This window comes from Carcharhinus amblyrhynchos, chromosome 9 (genome assembly GCF_965287045.1).
Source record: "Carcharhinus amblyrhynchos chromosome 9, sCarAmb.v2.hapA, whole genome shotgun sequence".
Taxonomy (NCBI): domain Eukaryota; kingdom Metazoa; phylum Chordata; class Chondrichthyes; order Carcharhiniformes; family Carcharhinidae; genus Carcharhinus; species Carcharhinus amblyrhynchos.
In genome coordinates this window covers 10,656,877-10,681,898 of record NC_137332.1, presented here as the reverse complement: position 1 = coordinate 10,681,898, position 25,022 = coordinate 10,656,877, and the positions used below count along the sequence as shown (strand labels likewise).

Genomic DNA, 25,022 nt, shown 5'->3' with positions numbered 1-25,022 from the left:
TCGCTATGAAGGCCAGCATCCCATTCGCCTTCCTGACCACCTGCTGCACCTGCAGGCTGGGTTTTTATGACTCATGCACAAGGACCCTGAGGTCCCTCTGCACCGTCGCCTGCTGCAGTTTTTCGCCATGTAAGTAATAGTCCTTCCTACCATTATTCCTACCAAAGTGGACAACTTCACATTTGCCAACACTAAATTCCATTTGCCAGTTCCTGGCCCATTCACCCAGCCTATCTAGATCCTTCTGCAGACTCTCCACACCCTCCGCACAATTTGCCATTCCACCAATCTTGGTGTCATCAGCAAATTTCGACACCATACACTCGGTTCCCTCCTCCAGATCATCTATATAAATGGTAAATAGCTGAGGCCCCAGCACCGACCCCTGGGGCACTCCACTAGTCACCAACCACCAATCCGAATAGCACCCATTGACCCCCACTCTCTGCCTCCTATTTGACAGCCAATCCCCTATCCACGCTAACACCCTACCCCCAACTCCATGCCCCCTGACCTTCTGTAATAACCTCTTGTGAGGCACCTTATCAAACGCCTTTTGAAAATCAAGAAACACCACATCCACTGGCTCTCCTCTATCCACCGCCCTAGACACATCATATGATCCATCATATGTTGCAGTCTGTGCTATCAACTCATTTATTTTGTTGCAAATGCTTTGCGCATTCAGATGGATGTTGGTTTTGTGACTTTGCATGAAAGAAGTAACTCTGACACCATATGCCCATAAAACAACATACGTCCTTGCAGTAGCAGACGGCACTATAAATCCTAATACTCTGATCCTCACCAAAATACATATTACTGCAAGCAGTTCTGTGACTATTCCTCTTTCATGTAGGACTCTGAATCTTTCTAATCCAGGCTTCATTCCAATGGTCACAGAAATCAATACCCACCTTAAACCCGATGTGCTGTACAAAACTGCTTTCTGCCTGCATCAGCTCAAGCTTCTGCTTTTTCAGTTTCTTCAAGCACATCAGCTCTTTGTATTCTGCCGTGTGGCGACATGAAGGTGGAATGCTTTCGTCATCCTGTAAGAGGAGGAAGCAGTTTACGCTTGTGCAGCATCAGAAAAGACTTACCTGGGTTTCCAATAACTATTATATGACGTCAGAATGGAATGGGGAGGGATTGTGGTGCACCCTTGGGATTAACATATACGGAACTTTAACCTGCCTTCGATCATGCTGTATGTGACCAGGGGACATCTGAAGGCAACACGTAATTGGAAAAGCATTCCATTTCTTTGTATTAAATATACTCACTGTAATGAACACAATATTAAAAAGAACAATTTAAGCAAGAAATTCCAGCCTCTCCGCCATCTACAAGACTCACATTAAGTTGGACCACTCATCTGAACACAACTCCCACTCACCTGAAGAAACAGTGAGACTCCAAAAGCTTGTGCTACCAAATAAACCTGTTGTTGTGAGACTTCTTACTGGGCTTAGCCTAGTCCAATGCCGGCATCTCCACATCATGTCTTCACCACTGAGCAGGACATGAGCAGCAATGCAAAGGGAATATGGAGGCACAGAGAAATGCCAATGTTTGCACATGGGAGCATGTCAACTTCTGTGGGGGGGAGCCTTGGAAACACATCAGTGTTTGCAGGGTGACCCCCAGAAAAATATCAGTGTTTGCAGGGTGACCCCCAGAAAGATATCAGGGTTTGCAGGGTGATAATGGGAGTAGGTTATTGTTTTGATTTAATTTGATTTATATTGTCGCATTTATTAGTATACAGTGTGAAATATTGTTTCTTGCTATACAGACAAAGCATACCGTTCACAGAGCACACTGGAGGGAAGGAAAGGGGAGGGTGCAAAATATGTTACAGTTATAGCTAGGGTGTAGAGAAAGATCACCTTAATATCTGGTAGGCCCATTCAAAAGTCTGATGGCAGCAGGGACTTCCAGGAGGGTGTCAGTGCTTGCAAGGTGACTCCCACGAGGATGTCAGTGTTTGCAGAGCAACCCCTGGGAGTGTATCAGTGTTTGCAGGATGCACCCCATGAGTGTGTCAGTACTTGCAGGGTGACCTGCATATCAATACTCATACAAAAAGATCTAGGGTGCAGGTTCATAGCCCATTGAAAGTGGACTCATGGGTGGACAGGGTGGTGAAGAAGGCATTCGGCATGCTTGGTTTCATTGGTCAGAAGATTGAATACAAGAGTTGGAACACCTTGTTGAAGTTGTACAAGACATTGGTACGGCCACATTTGGAATACTGTGTACAGTTCTGGTTGCCCTGTTATAGAAAGGATATTATTAAGCTAGAAAGAGTGCAGAAAAATTTACCAGGACGCTACCAGAACTTGATGGTTTGAGTTATAAGGAGAGGCTGGATAGACTGGGAATTTTTTCCCCGGAGCGTAAGAGGCTTAGGGGTGAACGTATAGAGATCTACAAAATAATGGGGGGCATAGATCAGCTGGACAGTCAACATCTTGTCCCAAAAATAGGGGAGTCAAAACCAGGAGGGCATAGGTTTAAGGTGAGAGAGAAGAGATACAGAAGGATCCAGAGGAACAATTTTTTTCACATAGAGGGTAGTGAGTGTTTGGAACAAGCTGCCAGAGGTAGTAGTAGAGGTGGGTACAATTTTGCCTTCTAAAAAATCTTTAGACAGATACATGAGTAAGATTGGTATTGATGGATATGGGCCAAATGTGAGCAATTGGGACTAGCTTAGCAGTTAAAAACTGGGCAGCATGGATATGTTGGGCCAAAGGGCCTGTTTCCATGCTGGAAATCTCTATGAAGATGAGAATGCAATGTTATTTCCAGCGAGCATTAGAATTGTCTCAGTATTCTCAGGGCTCCCTGGAATCAGAGAGTCATTAAAATCTATGTCAATATTTGCATTGGAACTTGGCATTATTTGCCTTGAGAGATGCAACTATCATCAAGGAAATTACAAATGTCTTCTGTAAAATTTTATTTATTTTCTTAGCAAACTGCTGACTACAACTTAAAAACCATATTGTATTAAATTCTCGTCTGTGTAGTTAAGAAACATAAACGAACGTTAAAAGATATTTATAACTGTTTACGCAGCAGAAGATAGTGAGCAGTTCAATGTCTGGCCCACGCTGAGTTGGTCCATTCTCAGCTGGGCCAGTACCACTGGTCGGGAACCAGAAATGTGGAACGGCAAAAGAGTGTGTGACTTGGCATCCTGAAATCAGTCCAATGATTCAAACTGGAAAGTGGTATAGCGGATATGAAATTCAGATGAGGGTCAGCTGTGATGCTTCAGAAGTTCAATAGCCTGCCAAGAGTCTCAATCCTGACTCAAGCAGAAAGAATGGGCAAGTGGATTAAATAATAGGGTGGAATGGTGACACAGAGGTTTGCACTGCTGCCGCACAGCACCAGACACCCAGTTTGCATATCCTCCTCCATTGTCTGTGTGGTCCGGATGCTCCAGTTTCCTTCCACACCCCAAAGATGTGTGGGTTTGGTGCATTGGTCATGCTAAATTGCCCCTTGGTTTCAAAAGATGTGCAGGTTGGGTGGATTAGCTATGATAAATGTGTGGGGATACAGGGATGCATCAGGGACGGGGGTCTGGGTGAGACACTCTGTCAGAGTGTCGGCACTGACTCAATGGGCTGAATGGCCTCTTTTACACAGCAGGGATTCAATGAGTTGATAGTTGTAGATAAAAACAGAACCATATTTCATATCCCCCACGAAAAAATAATCAGATCCGGAAAGTGGGATAAAGATGAATAATTTTAAGTTTTAGCTAATGGGTTGCTGGGTTATGTGCAGCTATATATGGTCAAAACTTTCATCCTTCAGAGTCTAAAATCAAAGTGCAGCGAGTTATGAAGTACATTCAGCTTTGCAATAAAAACTAATATGATTTATCATTTCACAACATTTTTAAAAAGACTAAGGGAAAACTGAAGGTCATGTCAGCTTATTTTATATCCTGATGCACAGCAGGAGACCCTCTCTGGACTGCCAGAGAGATTGCACCAAAGCGAACGATATCAAACAGTTGCCTAGTTGGCACGGACAACAGGCTTTGAAAGTTCAATGTAACAAAAACAGCTTTGAAATCAAACTGATTACAGTGCCCGAATGTTGTGCATGATTTTTCTGGAACCTTCTTCCAAGAAACAGAGACAAAACCAAAACTGAGTGTGAGGCTGCAGTTAAAGAATTGAAGGCATTGTACACACTACATAAAAAAAAATAAATGTTCTCTTCATTTAATTTCTGACAGAGGAACCTTGGTGAAAAACGTTCCAGTTTTCTAAACAGGGGCACAGTCTGAGGACAGAGAAGTAATGATAAACTGACACAAGGTACAAGTTAGCTCAGAATCAGAGAGACCGCTGTGTCTAATTTTGCGTGTCTAATTATAGAAAGGACATTAAAGCAATGGAAAACAGACAATGTAGATTAACTGCGGCTAGTATTAAAGCTAGGGATCTGTGGTTTATGAGGAGAAAATTGTTGAAGGGTTATCTACAGAAGCTAAATGGGGAAATTAGTTTGTAAATTGTGTTGGGTTTTGATGAAGTAAATAAGGAAAAAAAAGACTAATTCATTCAATTAGGGGATCAGCAAACAGGAGTTGTCACTTGAAAACAGTCATTAAAGGTGAGAGGTTTGGGGAATTGCATTTGCATGGTGGGAGTGGTGGTTACGTGCGTTGTGAAAGAGAATATATATAATTTTTTATATATATATATGTGTAGTCACATACAAACATTTAAGTTATGAAGAAAGATGGCATAGGCTTGGGTTATTTTCATTGGAGTAGAGAAGGCTGAGGGGTGGCCTGATCCAGGTGTGCAAGATTTGATTTGATTTATTATTGTCACATGTATTAGCATACAGGGAAAGTATTGTTTCTTGCAATGCTGTACAAAGCATACCGTTCATAGAGAAGAAAACGAGAGAGCGCAGAATGTAGTGTTACAGTCATAGCTAGGGTGTAGAGTAAGATCAACTTAATGTGAGGTAGGTCCATTCAGAAGTCTGATGACTATGAGGGACAGAATGGATAAGGAGCAGCTGTTCCTTTTAGTTGGAGGGTCAGTCAAGAGGGGACATTGGTTCGAGGTGAGAGGTAGGGGGTTTGGGGGGGTAATTTGAGGAAAAGCATTTTTACCCAGAGAGTGGTGACGGTCTGAAATATGCTGCCTGGGAGGGTGTTGGAGGCGAGTTGCCTCAAATCCTTTAAAAAGTACCTGGGTGAGCACTTGGCACATCATAACATTCAAGGCTGTGGACCAAGTACTGGCAGATGGGATTAGGTGGAAGTTTGGTTGTTTCTAATGTGTTGGTGCAGAATTGATGGGCTGAAGGGCCTTTTCTTCACTGTCTGATTCTATGATTATCTGAGGAACACCGAGAAATGCTCCTTTCTTCAATAGTTGATATAGTCTCAGTTGGTTGGGCAATCAGCAACAGAGATATATTAAGTGTAACATTGAGTAATAAATCTTATACAATAAAAACTCCAGTAATTAAAGACAACAGGCTTTAAAGTGCCTTACTTAAAATAGAAACATTTATTGGGAATAATTGAAAGGAACCCGATCTGAAGACCATGTGAAGTAGTAAATTCTACCTGTGAAGATGTACACCACGCAGCATTTTGTAGGGAGGAAGGGATGCGCCTTTAATTGTGAATTGCCAAAAGTTGCTGGACAATTTGTTCACTTCACCTCATGAACAGTTTCTCACCATCAAACCCCCATGAGTTAATGAAGTTACTGCCTCTCTCCATTAATTGCTAATTAAACTCAGCACAGTCAGTAAGCCTGGTATCTTTTTATGAGGAAATTTTGGCTCCTGAAATGGCCATTCAATTTTCCTGCCCAAAAAGGTTGCAATCCAAACTTTGGATTTTCAGTCCTACTGATAGTAAATAGTTATGAGATTTACAAAATGTAATATTAAAATTCTTACTTTGCCACTGTCTCTTTTTCCTCTTTCACCATTTCTCCCCCCCCCTTTATTCTCTTTTTGTACCTTACCCTAACTATAATTCACCCTGGTAAACCTCTGAACCACCTACATATGGGGTAGCACGGTGGCACAGTGGTTAGCACTGCTGCCTCACAGCGCCAGGGACCCGGGTTCAATTCCAGCCTCAGGTCGCTGTCTGTGCGGAGTTTGCATGTCCTCCCCGTGTCTGCATGGGTTTCCTCTGGGTGCTGCGGTTTCCTTCCACAGTCTGAAAGACGTGCAGGTGAGGCTGATTGGCCATGCTAAATTGACCCATAGTGTCAGGTAGATTAGCAGAGTAAATGCATGGGGTTACGGGAATAGGGCCTGGGTGGGATTGTGGTTGGTGCAGACTCCTTCTGCACTGTAGGGATTCTATGATACAAACATATGAACTAAGTAGGCCACTTGGCTCCTCGAGCCTGCTCAGCCATTTTGTATAACTCTGTTCTTCCGGTTTCCTTCTCTGCTTTTATGTTGCCCTGGTTAAGGAGATGTATATAAGAACATAAGAAATAGGAGCAGGAGTAGGCCATCTAGCCCTTTGAGCCTGCCCCGCCATTCAATAAGATCATGGCTGATCTGTCGTGGCTCAGTTCCACATTCCCGCCCTCTCCCCATAACCCTTAATCCCCTCGCTTATCAAAAACCCATCAACCCGCGTCTTAAAAATATTTAGCGAGGCAGCCTCCACCACCTCAACGGGCAGAGAATTCCAGAGATTCACCACCCTTTGAGTGAAGAAGTTCCTCTTCAACTCCGTTCTAAACCGTCCCCCCTTTATCTTGAGGCTGTGTCCCCTAGTCCTACTGTCCTTTCTGAGCGGGAAGAGTCTCTCCACTTCTATTCTATCCATCCCTTTCATCATCTTATATGTCTCAATGAGATCTCCCCTCATTCTTCTAAGCTCTAACGAGTACAAGCCTAGTTTATTCAGCCTCTCCTCATAGCTCAACCCTCTCAACTCCGGTATCAGCCTAGTAAACCTCCTCTGCACTCCCTCCAAGGCCAAAATATCCTTGCGTAAGTACGGCGACCAAAACTGCACACGGTACTCCAGCTGCGGCCTCACCAATGCCCTATACAGCTGCAGCAAGACCTCCCTACTTCTATATTCAATCCCCCTCGCTATGAAGGCCAGCATCCCATTAGCCTTCCTGACCACCTGCTGCACCTGCAGACTGGGTTTTTGCGACTCATGCACAAGGACCCCAAGGTCCCTCTGCACCGTCGCCTGCTGCAGTTTTTCGCCATGTAAGTAATAGTCCTTCCTACCATTATTCCTACCAAAGTGGACCACCTCGCACTTGCCAACATTAAATTCCATTTGCCATTTCCTGGCCCATTCGCCCAGCCTATCTAGATCCTTCTGCAGACTCTCCACACCCTCCGCGCAATTTGCCGTTCCACCAATCTTGGTGTCATCAGCAAATTTCGACACCATACACTCGGTTCCCTCCTCCAGATCATCTATATAAATGGTAAATAGCTGAGGGCCCAGCACCGACCCCTGGGGCACTCCACTAGTCACCAACTGCCAATCCAAATAGCACCCATTAACCCCGACTCTCTGCCTCCTATATGCCGCTGGCCCCATCGTTACACCAAGTTCCAAGCACTCCTGTTACCAGCATTTTGCAGCATAAGCCTGAGATAAAGGGAGGAAATTCTAACAAACAGAGCCAAGCACAAGGTACCCCGTTCCAGCGGATTCAGGGCCATCTGATTTTGAGGGGAACTTACCGAGACCTCATCGTCTGCGGCTGCATCGAGCTGACTACCGTAGAAACTGCTTCGGTCATCTTCGTCATCCATGTAGACGGGAGGCTCGTGCGACGTCATGAAGGTGGAAGGCCGGAAGAGATGTTTGTTGAGAGGGTGCTGTCGCCTATTTGAAGACTGAAGTTTTAAAAAGGGGAGAAAACCCCCACAAATTTAGTCTCACTAATCCAGCTTCAACAACAGAGAACATTGGAAACACTCAACAGGTCAGTCCGCATCTGTGAGAAAAGCCTAACAATCTATCATTCAGGTCTGGGCCTCATCTAGTTACCTGAAGTAATAACTTGCCACTTTGCTCTACAGATGCCGGCTAGCCTGAATGTTTCCAGCACTGACCCGTCTAAACATTTACTAGGCTGACGGCATAACAGAAAATCCTCAGAGAAGTTTTATTTTGTTTATATATCCAATTCAATCCAATCAAAGTCCAATTCAAAGTCTCAGCAAGTGAGACATTCCCGATCCAAACTGACAAGACAGACATCTTGCTTCCTGCCTTAGGCTTGATCTACACGGTTCAAGCTGATTGGAGCAGGCATTGCACCCTCTCCCAGGCTTGATCTCATTTGCATCTTAGCCAAAAGGCTGAGATGCCGCTTTTAAAAATTGCTTCAAATGAAGCCTCGGTGTAACCTCATGACTTCAACCAAGTGCAGGATATCAACACTACACTTGATCTTAGCCAAGATTCTTAGAGAAGTTGCATTTAAGTAGCGTGTTACCATATCCTCAGAACAAATGAAAGCCATTGCAACCCTTAATTAACAAGTGATTGTACATCAAAGGTAAACAATTACGACTGTAAATTTGCACAGAGAAAACAAATGAATGTCCTGATAATGTATTTTTGGTATCATTGTTTAGAGAGCTAACCAGGAAATTCCTTTCACTTTAAACGGAAATGTTTTTTACCCATCTGAAAGGCAGAACGTGTTATTTGAAAATTGCCTGTAACATTCCAGCACTTCCTCAGAACTGCTCAAGTGCTAGTGCTCGAGGGCTCAAGGGACTGAGTTATCGGGAGAAATTGGGACAGGCTAGGACTTCTTTCTTTGCAGCGCAGGAGACTGAGCGGCGATCTTATAGGTGTGTATAAGATCACGAGAAGCATGGACAGGGTGAATGCACTCAGCCTTTTTCCCAGAGTTGGGGAATCGAGAACTGGAGGACATAGGTTTAAGAGGGGAATGAATTAATGAGAACCTGGGGAGCAACTTTCTTTACACAGAGGGTGGTACGAGTGTGGAATGAGCTGCCTGAGAATAGTGGTTGAGGCAGGGACATTGACAACATGTAAATGGTATTTGGAAAGATACATGGATAGGAAAGGTTTAGAGGGATATGGGCCAAATGCAGGCAAATGAGTTTAGCTTAGATTAGCTTTTTGGTTGGCATGGACCAGTTTGGGCCAAAGGGCCTGTCTCTATGCTGTAGATTCTATGCTAGTGGTGAGACAAGTAAATCAAGGTCATCTCAGGAGCAACAATTGGGCTGGTAGCAAGACTGTAAAGGGGGTGCTGCATCAACACTCTTATTAGAATGCATTCCATTCCAATCAAAACCAGACTGAGCACACCACAATCACGGTTTACAGATTATCCTTGGATATAAAAAAAGGGAACATTTTCAACATCAGTGTCTGTCAAAACACGTCCCTCCTTTAAAGCCATGTCAGTTCCTGGCTACAATATGCAAAACAATAACCTACATTTTAATCAAGCTTATTTATTTTTTTTAAAAAAAGATATTCACAAGAATTAGAGCAATGATATTGATAGTGAGTTTCGCATAGCCAGAGGCAGTGTGCTGACAAACAAGACATTCAATAGGGAAGAAAATTTAGTAAATTAAGTAATTTAATAAATTACATGGAGCATGAAAAGAGATGTGGATAAAAAGCAAATAAATTAAGAACAAATATGGAATTAAAGTGGGAATGCAAAGGAAAAATGAGGAAGAGGTTTATAATAGGTGTGGAGACTACAAGTATAGGTCCTTGTATACCCAACTTCAAGGGGATCAGGAGTTACGGGGAAAAGGCAAGAGAATGGGGATGGGAGAAATTTTAGCCATGATTGAATGGCGGAGCAGACCCGATGGGCCAAGCGGCCTAATTCTGCTCCTATGTCTTACAGGACAATATGCTGACGTGCTCAGTGGAGTGGTGTATTGCATATAATGAGGAGTACTGCCCAATGGTAACCTAAAAGAGAATTTTGCTTTTCTTTTGCCAGTTTTCACCAAATATTTCAAAGCAAGTCTCTTAACATAAACTTGTTACACACTTCCGACAACCAGAAAGTGGCCATTATTCAGCTGCGATCCTGGATCGTGAGTGGCAAGATATTCTTACTTTTATTTTTATCCATTTGTGGGACATGGGCGTCACTGGCTGACCAGCATTTATTGCCCATCCCTAGTTGCCTGAGGGCAACTGCGAGTCAACCACATTGCTGTGGGTCCGGAATCTCATGTAGGCCAGACCAGGTAAGGACGGCAGATTTAAAGTTTAAAGTTTATTTATTAGTCACAAATAGGCTTATATGAACACTGCAATAAAGTTGCTGCAAAAATCCCCTAGTCGCCACGTACCGGCACCTGTTTGGGTACACTGAGGGAGAATTTGGCCAATTCACACGGCCAATTCATCTAATTCTTTCCCTAAAGGACATTAGCAAACCAGATGGGATTTTTCGACAATTGATAATGGTTTCATGATCATCATTAGATTCTTAATTCCAGATATTTTTTATCAAACTCAAATTCCACCATCCACCGTGGAGGGATTTGAACCCGGGTCCCCAGAACATTCACTGAGTTTCTAGATTAATATTCAAGCAATAATACCACTAGGCTAGCGCCTCTGTAGCCTTATCAGGCTACTCACGAGAGTAGGGGATAGGGGGAAACCATAGCTATATCCCTCTCTCTCCCTCAACCAAAATCCACTTTACAGTGATGACTCATTGAATAAGACATCAGGAATAAGATGTTAATGAAAACAAAAAATGCTGGAACAAGATGCCAGGCTGATTTCTATCCTCCAGTACAGAATTGCTTTGATCATCTCTTGACCTATATAATTCTATTCTAAACAATTTCTATTAGAAGATAATCAAGGTTATACCATGTATGACATCCGTCCCCAAAATGTTCTTCACATTTCTCAGAAACATTATCATTATTCCAAAGAAGCACCAACACTCCAGGAGCTGCAGCAAATTAGTTCCCACCCAAACTTATTTCTATTCAATGTTTGCAATTTGAAGCTTATTTATCTAAAGAATATACTAAATAAACATATAAATATACAACGCTGTGCAGTTTATTATTGAAGGATGGGGCATTGCTCAACTCAAGATCGAGCTAGAAGATTTTGGTGCAAAAGTAAAAGTTTCTCCACCTCTAAAAATTTGGGAAAATTACTTAAAGGGTTGTGAGCTCCAGAATGCAGTGCACGCTCCATCACTGAATTTTTTTTTCATGCGTGGGACGTGGGCATCGTCGGCTGGCCAGCATTTGTTGCCCATCCCTAGTTGCCCTTGGAGGGGAGTTGAGAGTCAACCACATTGCTGTGATTCTAGAACCACATGTAGGCCAGGCTGGGTAAGGACAGCAGATATCCTTCCCTAAAGGACATTCATGAACCACTCATGGAATTAAGGGTTATAGTGAGTGGGTGAGTGGGGAGCCAAGTCCATGAAAAGATCAGCCATGAACTTACTGAATGGCAGAGAAGCTTGAGGGGTCAGATGACTACTCCTGCTCTTAGTTCTTACGTAACCAGATGATTTAATCTATTTAATATATTTAAGACTGGGATAGAAAGATGTTTGATTTCTCAGAGAATCAAGGGATGAGAGGAACAGGCAAGGAAGTGGAGTTGAATCACCACTGATGCCAAGATTGGGGGCATGGTGGACAGTGAAGGTTATCTCGGATTGCAATGGGATCTTGATCAATTGGGCCAATGGGCTGACGAATGGCAAATGGGGTTTAATTTAGATAAATGCTAAGTAAAACATTTTGGTAGGCTGAACCAGGGCAGGACTTACTCCATTACTGGTACAGCACTGGGGAGAGTTACAGAACAAAGAGGTCTAGGGGTACAGATTCATAGCTCCTTGAAAGTGGAGTTACAGGTGGACAGAGTGGTAAAGAAGACATTTGGCATGCTTGGTTTCATCAGTCAGAAAACTGAATACAGGAGTAGGGACATCTTGTTGAATACTGTGTGCAATTCTGGTCACCCTATTATAGAAAGGATATTAAGAGTGCAGAAGACATTTACAAGGATACTATTGGGACTTGATGGTTTGAATTATAAGGAGAAGTTGGATAGTCTGGGACTTTTTTCACTGAATCATAGAAGGCTGAGGGGTCATCTTATAGAGGTCCATAAAATAATGAGTACAGATCAGCTAGATAGTCAATTCCTTTTCTCAAAGGTAGAGGGGTCTAAAACTAGAGGGCATGGGTTTCAGGTGAAAGGGGAGAGATACAAAAGGGTCCAGAGGGGCAACTACTTCACAGAGAGGGTGGGGAGTATCTGGAATAAGCTGCCAGAAATAGTAGTACAGGTGGGTACAATTTTGTCTTTTAAAAAGCATTTAGACAGTTAGATGGGTATCGAGGGTTATGGGCCAAATGCGGGCAATTGGAACTAGCTTAGGTGTTTAAAAAAGGGCAGCATGGACAAGTTAGGCCGAAGGACCTGTTTCCATGCTGTAAATCTCTACGATACATTCTCTCTCTCACGAGTTTGTGTTTTTTAAGTAGTGCATTCCAGATTATCACAACACAATGCATTCTCAAGTCCCCTCTATTTTGTGCTTCCAAATTATCTGAGTTGGTGTAACTTCAAATATTGGAAGGCTTTGTAGCTTCCTGGGGCTGTTTAACCCGAGCAGTTTACTTTGGGGTGCTGGGGTGGATTCCACTCCACTTGCAGAAGCTGAGAAGGAAATGAGAATGTTCAATCCTTACATGGACGCAATCATGCAAAGTCGTTCAATTTGCCGCCTGCAAGCTTGGCATTTCTCAATGCAGCTCTTTAGTTGGGTTCCACGTGCCCGTAGCACCCTCCTCTGTTATATTACAGCACTGTCATCAGTTGCAGTAAGAACATAAGAAATAGGAGCAGGAGTAGGCCATCTAGCCCTTCGAGCCTGCCCCACCATTCAATAAGATCATGGCTGATCTGAAGTGGATCAGTTCCACTTTCCCGCTTTCCCCCATAACCCTCAATTCCCTTGTCTATCAAAAACCTATCTACCCGTGACTTAAATATATTTAGCGAGGTAGCCTCCACCACTTCAACGGGCAGAGAATTCCAGAGATTCACCACTCTGAGTGAAGAAGTTCCTCCTCAACTCTGATCTAAACTCCTCCCCCCCCCCCCCATCTTGAGGCTGTGCCCTTTCGTCCTGCTATCCTTTCTAAGCGGGAAGAATCTCTCTACCTCTACCCTATCCATCCCTTTCATTATCTTATACGTCTCTATAAGATCCCCCCTCATCCTTCTAAACTCCGAGTACAGACCTAGTCTATTTAGTCTCTCTTCATAGTCCAACCCCCTCATCTCCGGTATCAGCCTAGTGAACCTCCTCTGCACTCCCTCCAAGGCCAATATATCCTTCACACAGTACTCCAGCTGCGGCGTCACCAGTACCCTGTACAGTTGCAGCAAGACCTCCCTGCTTTTATATTCTATCCCCCTCGCTATAAAGGCCAGCATTCCATTTGCCTTCTTGATCACCTGCTGCACCTGCAGACTGGGTTTTTGCGACTCGTGCACAAGGACCCCTAGGTCCCTCTGCACCATAGCATGCTGCAGCTTTTCACCCTTTAAATAGTAATCCCTCCTACTATTATTTCTGCCAAGGTGGATAACCTCATACTTGCTAACATTATACTCCATCTGCCAGGTCCTCGCCCACTCACTCAGCCTATCCAGATCCCTCTGCAGACTTTCCACACCCTCCGTGCAATTTGCTTTTCCACTCATCTTTGTGTCATCAGCAAATTTTGTCACCCTCCACTCAGCCCCCTCCTCCAGATCATCTATATAAATGGTAAATAGCTGAGGCCCCAGCACCGATCCCTGCAGCACTCCACTAGTCACCAACCGCCAATCAGAATAGCACCCATTGATACCAACTCTCTGCTTCCTATTAGACAACCAATCCTCTATCCACGCTAACACCTTACCCCCCAACTCCGTGCACTCTAACCTCCTATAGCAACCTTTTATGAGGCACCTTATCAAACGCCTTTTGAAAATCGAGAAACACCACATCCACCGGTTCCCCTCTGTCTGCTGCACTAGTCACATCCTCATAGAAATCCAATAAATTCGTCAAACACGACTTCCCCTTAACGAATCCGTGCTGCGTCTGCTCGATCAAACCATTCTTTTCTAGGTGCCTCACTATTTCTTTTTCGATGACGGATTCAAGCATTTTTCCAACTACAGACGTTAAACTAACCGGCCTATAAATCCCTGCCTTTTGTCTGCTACCTTTTTTTAAACAGCAGCGTAACATTAGCTGTTTTCCAATCTTCCGGCACTTCCCCAGAATCCAGCGAATTTTGGTAAATAATTACTAAGGCATCTACTATCACCTCTGCCATTTCTTTCAGAATCCTGGGATGGATTCCATCCGGTCCTGGGGACTTGTCCACCTTCAGTCCCATTAGTCTATCAAGCACTACCTCTCTAGTGACAGTAATCGCATTCAGGCCCTCAACTCCTACCATCCTTCTATCTTTAAGATCCAGCAAACTATTCGTGTCCTCCTCCGTGAAGACTGAAGCAAAAAACTTATTTAAGGCCTCAGCCATTTCCTCATCTCCCACTGCTAAATACCCCCCCTCATCCTCTTAAGGGTCCAACGTTCACTCTAGCCAGCCTCCTCTTCTTTACTGTAAAAACTTTTACTGTCCTTTTTTATATTTAGTGCTAGTTTAGCTTCATAGTCTATCTTTCCTTTCTTTATCAGCTTCTTACTCATTCTTTGTTGATTTTTAAATTTTTCCCAATCTTCTAATCACCCACTACTTTTAGCCACTCTGAACGCATCAGCTTTTAATTTAATACTCTCCTTTATTTCCTTCAATAACCACGGCTAGTTATCCCTTCTCCTACATTCCTTCTTTACCACTGAATTCCTATTTACGAATAGATTGGTAAAATCTATTTTACCAATAATACAAAGGAACCATAAATTTCAAACAATGCTTACACAGAGAATTACCGGATTATTGACTTAGTCAGAATGAGAAAATTAAATCCTTTATCATTTACAATAGGGTTTGTATAAATAACAGCCAAATCTGAATTATGTCACATTTGAGCGAGCACCCATGCGAATCATTTGTATAATTCACTTCAGTGCCCGCAACTGTGCTCATTTCATCTGTTACAGTGACAAGATGCCGATCTGTTTTATGGTGTATGTCAGGAGTACGGAAAAATCTATGCATTTCTTTACTCCTATTCAATAATGTCCAGCAATAAATATTGCAGGAGATTAATGCAAAAGGATTCATTTCACATAACAATAAATTTAAAAACAACCAAGGTCAGATTCTCAAAAATGACAAAAATAAATCTAGTAACTGATTGTGACACACAGTTTCTCCCATTAGACAGTCTTTAGTAGGTGATCTAGAGCAGGGATTTGCAAACTTTTTGGTTCTGAGGCTCATTCCACCGTGTTACTAAATCATAGACTCCTACAGTGCAAAATGAGGTCATTCGGCCCACTAAGTCTCCACTGACCACAATCTCACCCAGGCCCTTATCCCCATAACCCCATGCATTTACTCTAGCTAGCCCCTGACACTATGGGGCAATTTAGCATGACCAATCCACCTAAACCGCATATCTTTGGATTGTGGGAGGAAACTGGAGCACCCGGAGGAAACCCACGTGGACACGGGGAGAATGTGCAAACTCCACACAGACAGTGACCCAAGCTAGGAATCGAACCTGGGTCCCTGGCACTGTGAGGCAATATTAACCACTGTTATAAAAAGTCCACGAGCCCCTGTAACACAGATGTTTTCATTACATAAAAATAAGTAACATAATTAAGCACACGCTAATTATTTTTGTTTTGCTCAACGTGAATCTTGTTGGTAGTGAGCGGCTCAAGAGAATTACTAAAACAAACAGCAAATCAGCTGGTAGTAAGATCTCCAAAAAAATGGAATGACTGTCAAGAAAATGTGATGAAATTAAAATTAAGGAATCAAATGAAAAGGAGTTGGTTAAGGAGGCAAATAGACTGAGGATCTTGGCATGCAGATTAGCATACACTGTATGTAGATATTTACCTAAGCAAAGTGGTAAACAATAGGGCCTAAAAGTGCAGGAATTAAAAGCACAGGTGATAAAAGGAGCGGTATGGTGGCACAGTGGTTAGCACTGCTACCTCACACCGCTGGAGACCCGGGTTCAATTCCTGGCTTGGGACACTGTTTGTGTGGAGTTTGCATGTTCTCTCCGTATATGCATGGGTTTCCTCCAGGTGTTCTTGTTTCCTCCCACAGTCTGCAAGATGTGCTCATTAGGTGCACTGACCTGGATAGGCACTGGAGTGCAGCGACTAGGGGAATTTCACAGTAACTTCATTGCAGTGTTAACGTAAGCCTTATTTGTGACTAACAAATAAATAAACTTTAAAAGCCCAAAGGAAAGAATGAGGGTGAATTTTGCACTTACATTCGAAAAGGATGAGCTCACGTAAGAAATGTCAGTAAGAGGAATCTCTAAGACAAGTAGTTCAGATAAGAAAAATCAGAAGAAAAGGCAGTGTCAGTGCTCATCTTACAAATGGAGGAGAGCAGTGCTGATTCACGATCCAGCCACGCACAGCCGGAAACTGTGTTCACTCCCAATCAAGTCATTGCCTGGGGAGTTGTATCGAAAGGCCGATTGTTGCTGTTCTGGACCACAAGAAATTCCCAGAAAACAGGCAAGTGCCAAATGTGGTAATTATTGATGGATTTTGCATATAGTGTTAAAACCTATGGGCAGGTTTAGCTCTGAGTTTAGGAAAGTAGAAGGGTCGATTTAATGATATTGTGTAGCCAATATTGTAGTTAAGTGTATTTTTATTGTTGTTTTTCTAGTTTTACTGATTAATAAGCATTTGTTTTGTTGAATTATTGCAACAAGACTTAAACCTTCCTCACTGGTTTTCATCTCTTTCCTCACATTATACCAAATTGCAAAAATATAGTTAGAAACTACATTCCAAAATTCCTTTCAGGAATTTGGAATAACCTAGCATTTAACATCAGCTGGGTTATTAACAACAACACTCATAGCGCTGATGGTACAGAAAGAGGACATTTAGCTCAACCAGGCGTTCATGCTCTACGTGAGCTTTTTCCCATCATTCCTTGTCTTAATCTGTCATCATATTAGCTTCTCTCTCATACGTTTATCTAGTTTCCCCTTTAAGTGCAACTATTCTATTCACTTCAACTATTCATTGTGATAGGAGCTCCATTCTCACCACTCTTTGGGTAAAGAAGTTTCTTCTGGATTCCCAATTGGATTTCTTGGGGACTATCTTATTTTGATGGCCTCTAGTTATGCTTTTCTCTACAAGAGGAAACATTCTCTCTTATCCACTCTATCAAAATCTTTCATAATTTCAAAGACCTCTATTTAGTCACCACTCAGCCTTCTTTTTTTCCTCAAGAGAAGAGACCCAGCCTGTCATTCCTTTCCAGATTTGTATTCCTATGAATTTCTGGTCGAATCCCCACAAATCACCCTCTCTGGTGTCTCTATCCTTTTTATAATATGGCAACCAGAGATGCACATAATTCTCCAAGCGTGGTTTAACCAAGGTTTGACACAGCTTTAGCTTAACCGCCTTACTTGCCAACTCTATTATACATAAATAAAGCCTAATGCGTGTTTTGCTTTTTTTTTGATGGCCTTTCTAAGCTGTAGTTCAACTTAAAATGATTGGTGTTTGGCATACTGGTTCCCTCATCCCCCTGATTTCTCTGCCTCATCTCTAGACTTGCATCTTCCAAACAGTAAACAACCTCCCTGGCAAAATCTACAATTTCACATTTATCAGCATTGAACTACTTTATAATCTTAAAGTGTACATTATTGCTAAATTATTTGTTCTGATTCATTCCCCATCAGTCGACCCAAAGATGAATCTTCCCTTGTTAAGTTGGGAGTTCTGCACACATCATAGGCACTTGTTGTATTATTTCTCATTACTTGCCTCTTCTGTCCAATTAATATCAGGGTAGATCTTCCCCCCATAATTTTTGCTCCATCTCCATTCCACTATTAGGTGGTCTGTAGACTACAAATATTAGTAATTGATCCTTTATTATCTTTCTGTCTCACCATATGGATTCTATTTTTGTCCTATTGATAGCTGCAACTTTTTCTATTGCCATTGTGTTATCCCTCATGAGTATAGTGATTCCACACCATCTTTAACTGTTTCTAAATTTTCTGCATATATCATATCCTGCAATGCTTAATTCCGACTACTGATTTGTTTTTGTAGCCAGAGGTCAGTAATTGCTACAATGTCTGGATCCCCCCAGTGCAAGATTGCCTCCAGCTTTATTACTATCACTAAGTGTTGCATTTGGCCAGTTTAACTATCTATTCGATATCTCTATTTATTCCCTTGGATTCTTACTTTATTCTTTCCTACACTCTCCTGCACTGTTTTATTTACATCTAGGTTGCGTATGTTCTTGTAGATCTCTCCCTGCGTCTTACTGGTTTAAAGCCTTTGCCACCTCCCTATTTATTCTTTTTGCAAGGTTGCAGGTTCCATTTCGGTAGGAATAACAGATGTGTTGAGTATAGGGCTAACGGGAGGACTTTGAATAGAGTGGAGGAGCAGAGGGATCTAGGTGTATGTGTACATAGATCCCTGAAAGTTGGGAATCAAGTAGATAAGGTTGTTAAGAAGGCATACGGTGTCTTGGCGTTTATTGGTAGGGGGATTGAATTTAGGAGTCGCAGCGTCATGTTGCAACTGTACACAACTCTGGTGCGGCCGCACTTGGAGTACTGTGTGCAGTTCTGGTCCCCACATTACAGGAAGGATGTGGAGGCTTTGGAGAGGGTGCAGAGGAGGTTTACCAGGATGTTGCCTGGTATGCAGGGGAGGTCCTATGAGGAGAGACTGAGGGATTTGGGGTTGTTTTCACTGGAAAGAAGGCGGCTAAGAGGGGATCTTATAGAAACATATAAGATGATTAGAGGTTTAGATAGGGTGGATGGTGATAGCCTGTTTCCTCGGATGGAGAAATCTAGCACGAGGGGGCATGGCTTTAAATTAAGGGGGGGTAGTTATAGGACGGATGTCAGGGGCAGGTTCTTTACCCAGAGGGTGGTGAGGGACTGGAATGCCCTGCCTGCTGCAGTTGTAAATGCGCCTAGTTTGGGGGCGTTTAAGAGATTGGTGGATAGGTTTATGGACGAAAAAGGAGTGGTTTAGATTAGTGGGTCAATGTTTTTTTTTAAAAATAAGACTGGTCGGCGCAACATTGTGGGCCGAAGGGCCTGTTCCGCGCTGTAATGTTCTATGTTCTATGTTCTATCCCAATTCAGATGGAGCCCATCTCCTCAGTGCTGCTCCTCACTTACGGGGGAGGCAATGGCCTAGTGGTATTATCGCCAGACTGTTAATAAAGAAACTCAGCTCATGCTCTGGGGACCTGAGTTCGACTCCCACCACGGTAGAATTTGAATTCAATAAAAAAAAGTGGAATTAAGAATCTACTGATGACCATGAAACCATTGTCGATTATTGGAAAAACCCACCTGGTTCACTAATGTCCTTTAGGGAAGGAAATCTGCCATCATTACCTGGTCTGGCCTACATGTGAATCCAGAGCCACAGAAATGTTGTTGGCTGTCTGGTTTCAAGGGCAACGAGGGATGGGCAATAAATGCTGACCCAGCCAGTGGCATCCATGTCCCACGAATGAATAAATAAAAAAAAACCAACAAAATAATCTGTCGCTTCACATGCCCAAATTAATCACAGCAACAGGAGAGCGAATGCTCCATGGCCTGGCAGTAAAATCTGTTGTTAACTGTCACTAATGGACTTTGGGCAGGAGAGGGGTGGAGTCCCCTCATTCTCCTGCACTCCTTCCTATATTAGGAAGTGCGCAATATTCTGAAATGTGCATCCAGTTGAGTGTCAGGCATAGCACAGAAGAATTTCTAAATCAAATAACTGGATTGTTAGATGTTATTCTTGAAAGATGATTTGCCAGACACCCCCGAAGCTCGTCGCATTTCCTGGGCTGAGTACGTCCAATCCAAAGCAGAAAACCCAGAGGGCACCTCAATTCCTTACTTGCACTGTGTAAGGACACCTTCTAGTGGGTCAATGCAGCAACAGCATGTGTTGATTCACATTACTACCACAAACTCAAGAAGATGGAGAAGGACAAATCACGTCAAAACAAATTAACGGTAACGAGAGCACAGGAAGATCAGCACTCGTTATCAGTTCAGTCTTGTGCACAATACCTTTTTCGAATGCAGGTACAAGTTCGGAGTTCTGCCCGGAATAGGGATTCCAGCTTTAGCTAATTTAATGAAATACTTCTGCACCCTGCTGGCAACCTGGGTGAAAAGAGATGCACAAAATAACTAGGGTGACAGAACAATTCATACTGACGGGGGAAAAAAGACAATTTAAAGTTTCAGGTGCGACTGTTTGTCAAACTCAGTATTCGTGCTTTTCTGCTTGCCTCTGTGGTATAAATGGAAAGTTCAAGTTCATGGTTATCAGCTGTAAAAACACGATCTGTCCAACATTCATCAAGTAAAGTTTCCATTTAATAACTTCCATGACCTCAGGACATCCGAGAGCGTTTTACAGTCAATGTTAAGTTTATAGTTACCTTTGAAGTATAGTACAATTTAGGTGGATTAGCCATGCTAAACTGCCACTTTGTGTCCAAAGATGTGTAGGTCAGAGGGATTGGCCATGGTAAATGTGTAGGGCGGGGGAAGGGTTTGGGAAAGGTACTCTGACAGAGAGAGTCGGTGCAGATGTGATGGGCCAAATGGCCTCCTTCTGCAATGTAGGGATTTCATTCTTTAAAATTTTATTTATCAGTCACAAGTACGCTTACAGTAACACGGCAATGAAGTTACTGTGAAAATCCCCTAGTTGTCAGACTCTGACACTTGTTCAAGTACAGCGAGGGAGAATTTAGCATGGCAAATGCACCTAGCCAGCCCATCTTTCGGACTGTGGGAGGAAACCGGAGGACATGGAAGAAACCCACGCAGACACAGGGAGAAGGTGCAGACTCTGCACAGTGACCCAACCCGGGAACTGAATCCAGGTCCCTAGCACTGCGAGACAGCAGTGCTAACCACTGTGCCACCGTGCCGCCAACCAGCAATAGTTTAATGGTCATTGTTATTGAGAACAACTTTATAGTCACAGTTATAATACGCAGCAAAAACCCACGTAAAGGAATATGATAATAACTGGATAATTTGTTTTAGTGATGCTCGTTGAGGGATAAATATTAGCCAGGGCACCACACAGAACTCCTGTGCTCTTCCTCAAAATAGCATTATCCACCTAAAAATGGCTATTAACTGCAGATCTTTGGATGTATTATTCCACAAAGAAAACATTCTATTGAAGTGATAACCAAGGAGGGTCTAAATGCAACAGAGAAGGGTGCATCACAAGGCTACTGCACAAGATGATGAAGAATCAATCATGTAGCATGGGTGTGAAGTCACAAGGCCAGAGGAGAGGATAAGAACATAAGAAATAGGAGCAGGAGTAGGCCATCTAGCCCTTCGAGCCTTCCCCGCCATTCAATAGGATCATGGCTGATCTGAAGTGGATCAGTTCCACTTTCCCGCTTTCTCCCCATAACCCTTAATTCCCTTGTCTATCAGAGGATGCAGCCTCTGTGCCCTGAAGGGTAGTGAACCCATTAGTATTCAGCAACAATCCAGCTGTTTTTGCAGTCTTTTCATTGGGCACCAAGTCACAAACACATTGCATTTACTGAATTCAAATTCACGGTGGCATTTGAATTGAAGATCTCTGGGTTATTAATTCGCTAACATTAACAACTGTGCAGCGGCATCCAGTGAAAGAATTGCTACACTGATCTTTTAGTATCATATCAACTTCATGTGTGAATTAAATGAAAATAAGGATTATGTATTTACACACAGATCCTAGGGGTTGTAAGGGAAGCAACTAGGTAACTCCTGAAGTTAAAAAGCTTGGATACATAGCAAACCAATTGTGACTTTTGTAATAATGGACATTTTACAGACTGCCTTAAAATTACATTTAAAATCATTAGATACAATAAAACTGGAGTAAGCGCAAGGGTATACAATTACTCGGCAGGTAAGAGTAATTACATTCTATATTTGAAGCAAACTATGTATGAGGGAGGACAATGAAGACCTCCTCACTCTTCAACTCCCGAGGGTCAACAACCAGAGCTCAACTGTACCACAGCTCTCCAGTCATTTCAATACGAGCTTCGACTCGTGCTCCACCACGTTTGGACTTGCGCTCAATCACCATGTATCGCGCTCTGCCGATCGACCACAAAAACATTGTTGCAAGTTAGCTTAAGTTTAGAGTTAAGATCTTCAAAACTCCTGTTTGAAGTTACCTGCTTGGCGGTTCGGTTGCCTAGCTTGTCAGCTATCTTCTGCCAGCGTCGCGTCTCTACTTCTTCAGGAGGATATTTAAGGAGCAGCTCCTCTAATCGTTTCTTTAAAATCAAAGCGAAAGATAGAGCGCATGTCAGTCTTACGTCAATATTCAACGACCACACGTATTGCTTCCGAATTGACTGCTTGCACAATCCAAGTTTTCGCAGTATCTGACAGTGCCAGAAATGACTGGGGGAGGGAGGGGGTAAGAAATGTGGTCTTGAATTTAACCCACACAGCGAGGTGGTGAAAATTGGAAGGCTCCAGGCTGTCCAGACAGTAATATTAGCAGAAATGTAGAACCCAGTCACCAGTCATCTATCTAAACCACAGCTGATGCACGAACTGAACAGCACAGAAAAGAATATCAGAGGCCTGTCAACCATTTTGGCACTGCCAGGATGCTGGGGCATGGATGGACTGGGGGGGTTAATGAAGAGTCATGAAGGCAATGCCAGTGATCTTTGTTGGGGAGGAGTTGGGTAAATATCCCTTCAATGAGAGGGTGCAGGGGGTGTCCCTGATGTAGGTGGAGGTAGGAGGGTTCTCAAATTCAAGTTGAGATTGGAGTGCCCTTTCAAAATTAAGCTTAGCTCCTTGAAGCCAGGCTTACTTTGACGAGGTACCACATGGTAGATTGTTGCACTAGGTTAGATCTCACGGGATCCAGGGTGAGGTAGCCAAAAGGATACAGAATTGATTTGATGACAGAAGACAGAGTGTGGTTGTCAAGGGTTATTTTTCAAACTGGAGGCCTGTGCATTTTGGTAGACTGAACCAGGGCAGGACTTACTCTGTTAATGAAGAGCATTGGGGAGGGTTATAGAATAAAGAGATCGAAGGGTTTCAGGTTCATAGCTCCTTGAAAGTGGAGTCACAGGTGTACTGAATGGTGAAGACATTTGGCATGCTTGGTTTCATTGGTCAGAACATTGAATACAGGAATTGGGACGTCTTGTTGAAGTTGTACAAGACATTGATAAAGTCACACTTGGAATACTGTGTACAGTTCTGGTCACCCTGTAATAGAAAGGATATTATTAAACCAGAAAGACTGCAGAAGAGATTTACTAGGATGCTACTGGGAATTGATGGTTTCAGTTATAAAGAGGCTAGATAGGCTGGGACTTATTTCCTGGAAGCATAGGAGGTTTAGGGGTGATCTTATAGGGGTCTATAAAATAATGAGGGGCATAGATCAGCCAGTCAATATCTTTTCCCAAAGTTAGGGGAGTGTAAAACTAGGGGTCATAGGTTTAAGGTGAGAGGGGGGAGAAATTCTGTCTTTTAAAAACTGTTTAGACAGTTACATAGGTAAGATGGGTGTAGTGGGATATGGGCCAAAGGTGGACAATTGGGACAAGCTTAGGGGTTTTAAAAAAGGGGTGTCATGGGCAAGTTGAGCCAAAGGGCCTGTTTCCATGATGTAAATCTCTGTGACTCCACCAGTATGTTTAGGCCCACCCCTCTCAAAACTCACCACTCTCTCAAAAAATGGCCAACTGTGGGGAAAATTGCGATCGGTTTAAGAACATAAGAACATAAGAAATAGGAGCAGGAGTAGGCCATCCAGCCCTTCGAGCCTGCCCCGCCATTCAATAAGATCATGGCTGATCTGTCGTGGCTCAGTTCCACTTTCCCGCCCTCTCCCCATAACCCTTAATCCCCTCTCCTATCAAAAACCCATCAACCCGCGTCTTGAAAATATTTAGCGAGGCAGCCTCCACCACTTCACACTGGCATGTGAATCACACCGACTGCCTTGCCCAAAATGACATGTTTTGGGAAAATTTCACCCTAAGACGGTAAGGAAGCTTTCACCCCTGGATCCTCTTAATGGTTCTGAGTCGGACACAGAATATGGTATTGGCAGTGAATCAGAGGTACACTAGTGTTGCGGTGCGAAAAGTGGAAAGAGCCGTGTGTTGTCCAAATGGTCATGTATATTTGCCATCCTGAAGTGAGCCACCAGACTTCAAAGTGAAGTCAAGCAAACACAAGCAAATCCATTGTGAAAGGGGTATTTTTGCAGATAGCAATTGTGTGAATTTGGGTATCTGTGCTTCCTCTTTGTGCAATTAAAATTGTTAATTAAAATAACTGTGAGAAAGAAGGTAATTAAGTGGATTGTCAAATGTAACCTGTTCGACGTTGAGTCCATATATGCCTGAAGGATGAAGCTCTGAGTTTATTACTTCATAAGAGTAGAATAGAATTCCTACAGGGCAGGAGGCCGCCATTTGGCCCATCAAGCCTGCACCAATGACAATCCCACTCAGGCCCTATCCCCATAACCCCACGTATTTACCCTGCTAGTCCCTGACACTAAGTGGAATTTGGAATTCACATAACCTGCACGTTTTTGGAATTTGGGGGGAAACTGGAGCACCCGGAGGAAACCCACGCACACACAGGGGGAACGTGCAGACTTTGCTCAGACAGTGACCCAAAGCAGGAATTGAACCAGGGTCCCTGGCGCTGTGAGGCAACAGTACTAACCACT

At 43.1% G+C, this 25,022-nt stretch overlaps 1 protein-coding gene across 6 annotated transcripts in view; it reads right to left on the bottom strand.

Annotated features, from left to right (window-relative positions):
• zzz3 (zinc finger, ZZ-type containing 3) overlaps positions 1-25,022 on the bottom strand; it is a 125,346-nt gene that overhangs the window by 5,619 nt on the left and 94,705 nt on the right. For all 6 annotated transcript variants that reach the window (XM_080195156.1, XM_080195155.1, XM_080195154.1 and 3 more), the window contains 4 exons: positions 22,477-22,578; positions 20,336-20,431; positions 7,747-7,902; positions 918-1,052 (listed from right to left, as the gene is read on the bottom strand). In XM_080195156.1, coding sequence (XP_080051282.1) covers positions 918-1,052; positions 7,747-7,902; positions 20,336-20,431; positions 22,477-22,578 — 489 coding nt within the window. The remainder of the gene's footprint in view (positions 1-917; positions 1,053-7,746; positions 7,903-20,335; positions 20,432-22,476; positions 22,579-25,022) is intronic.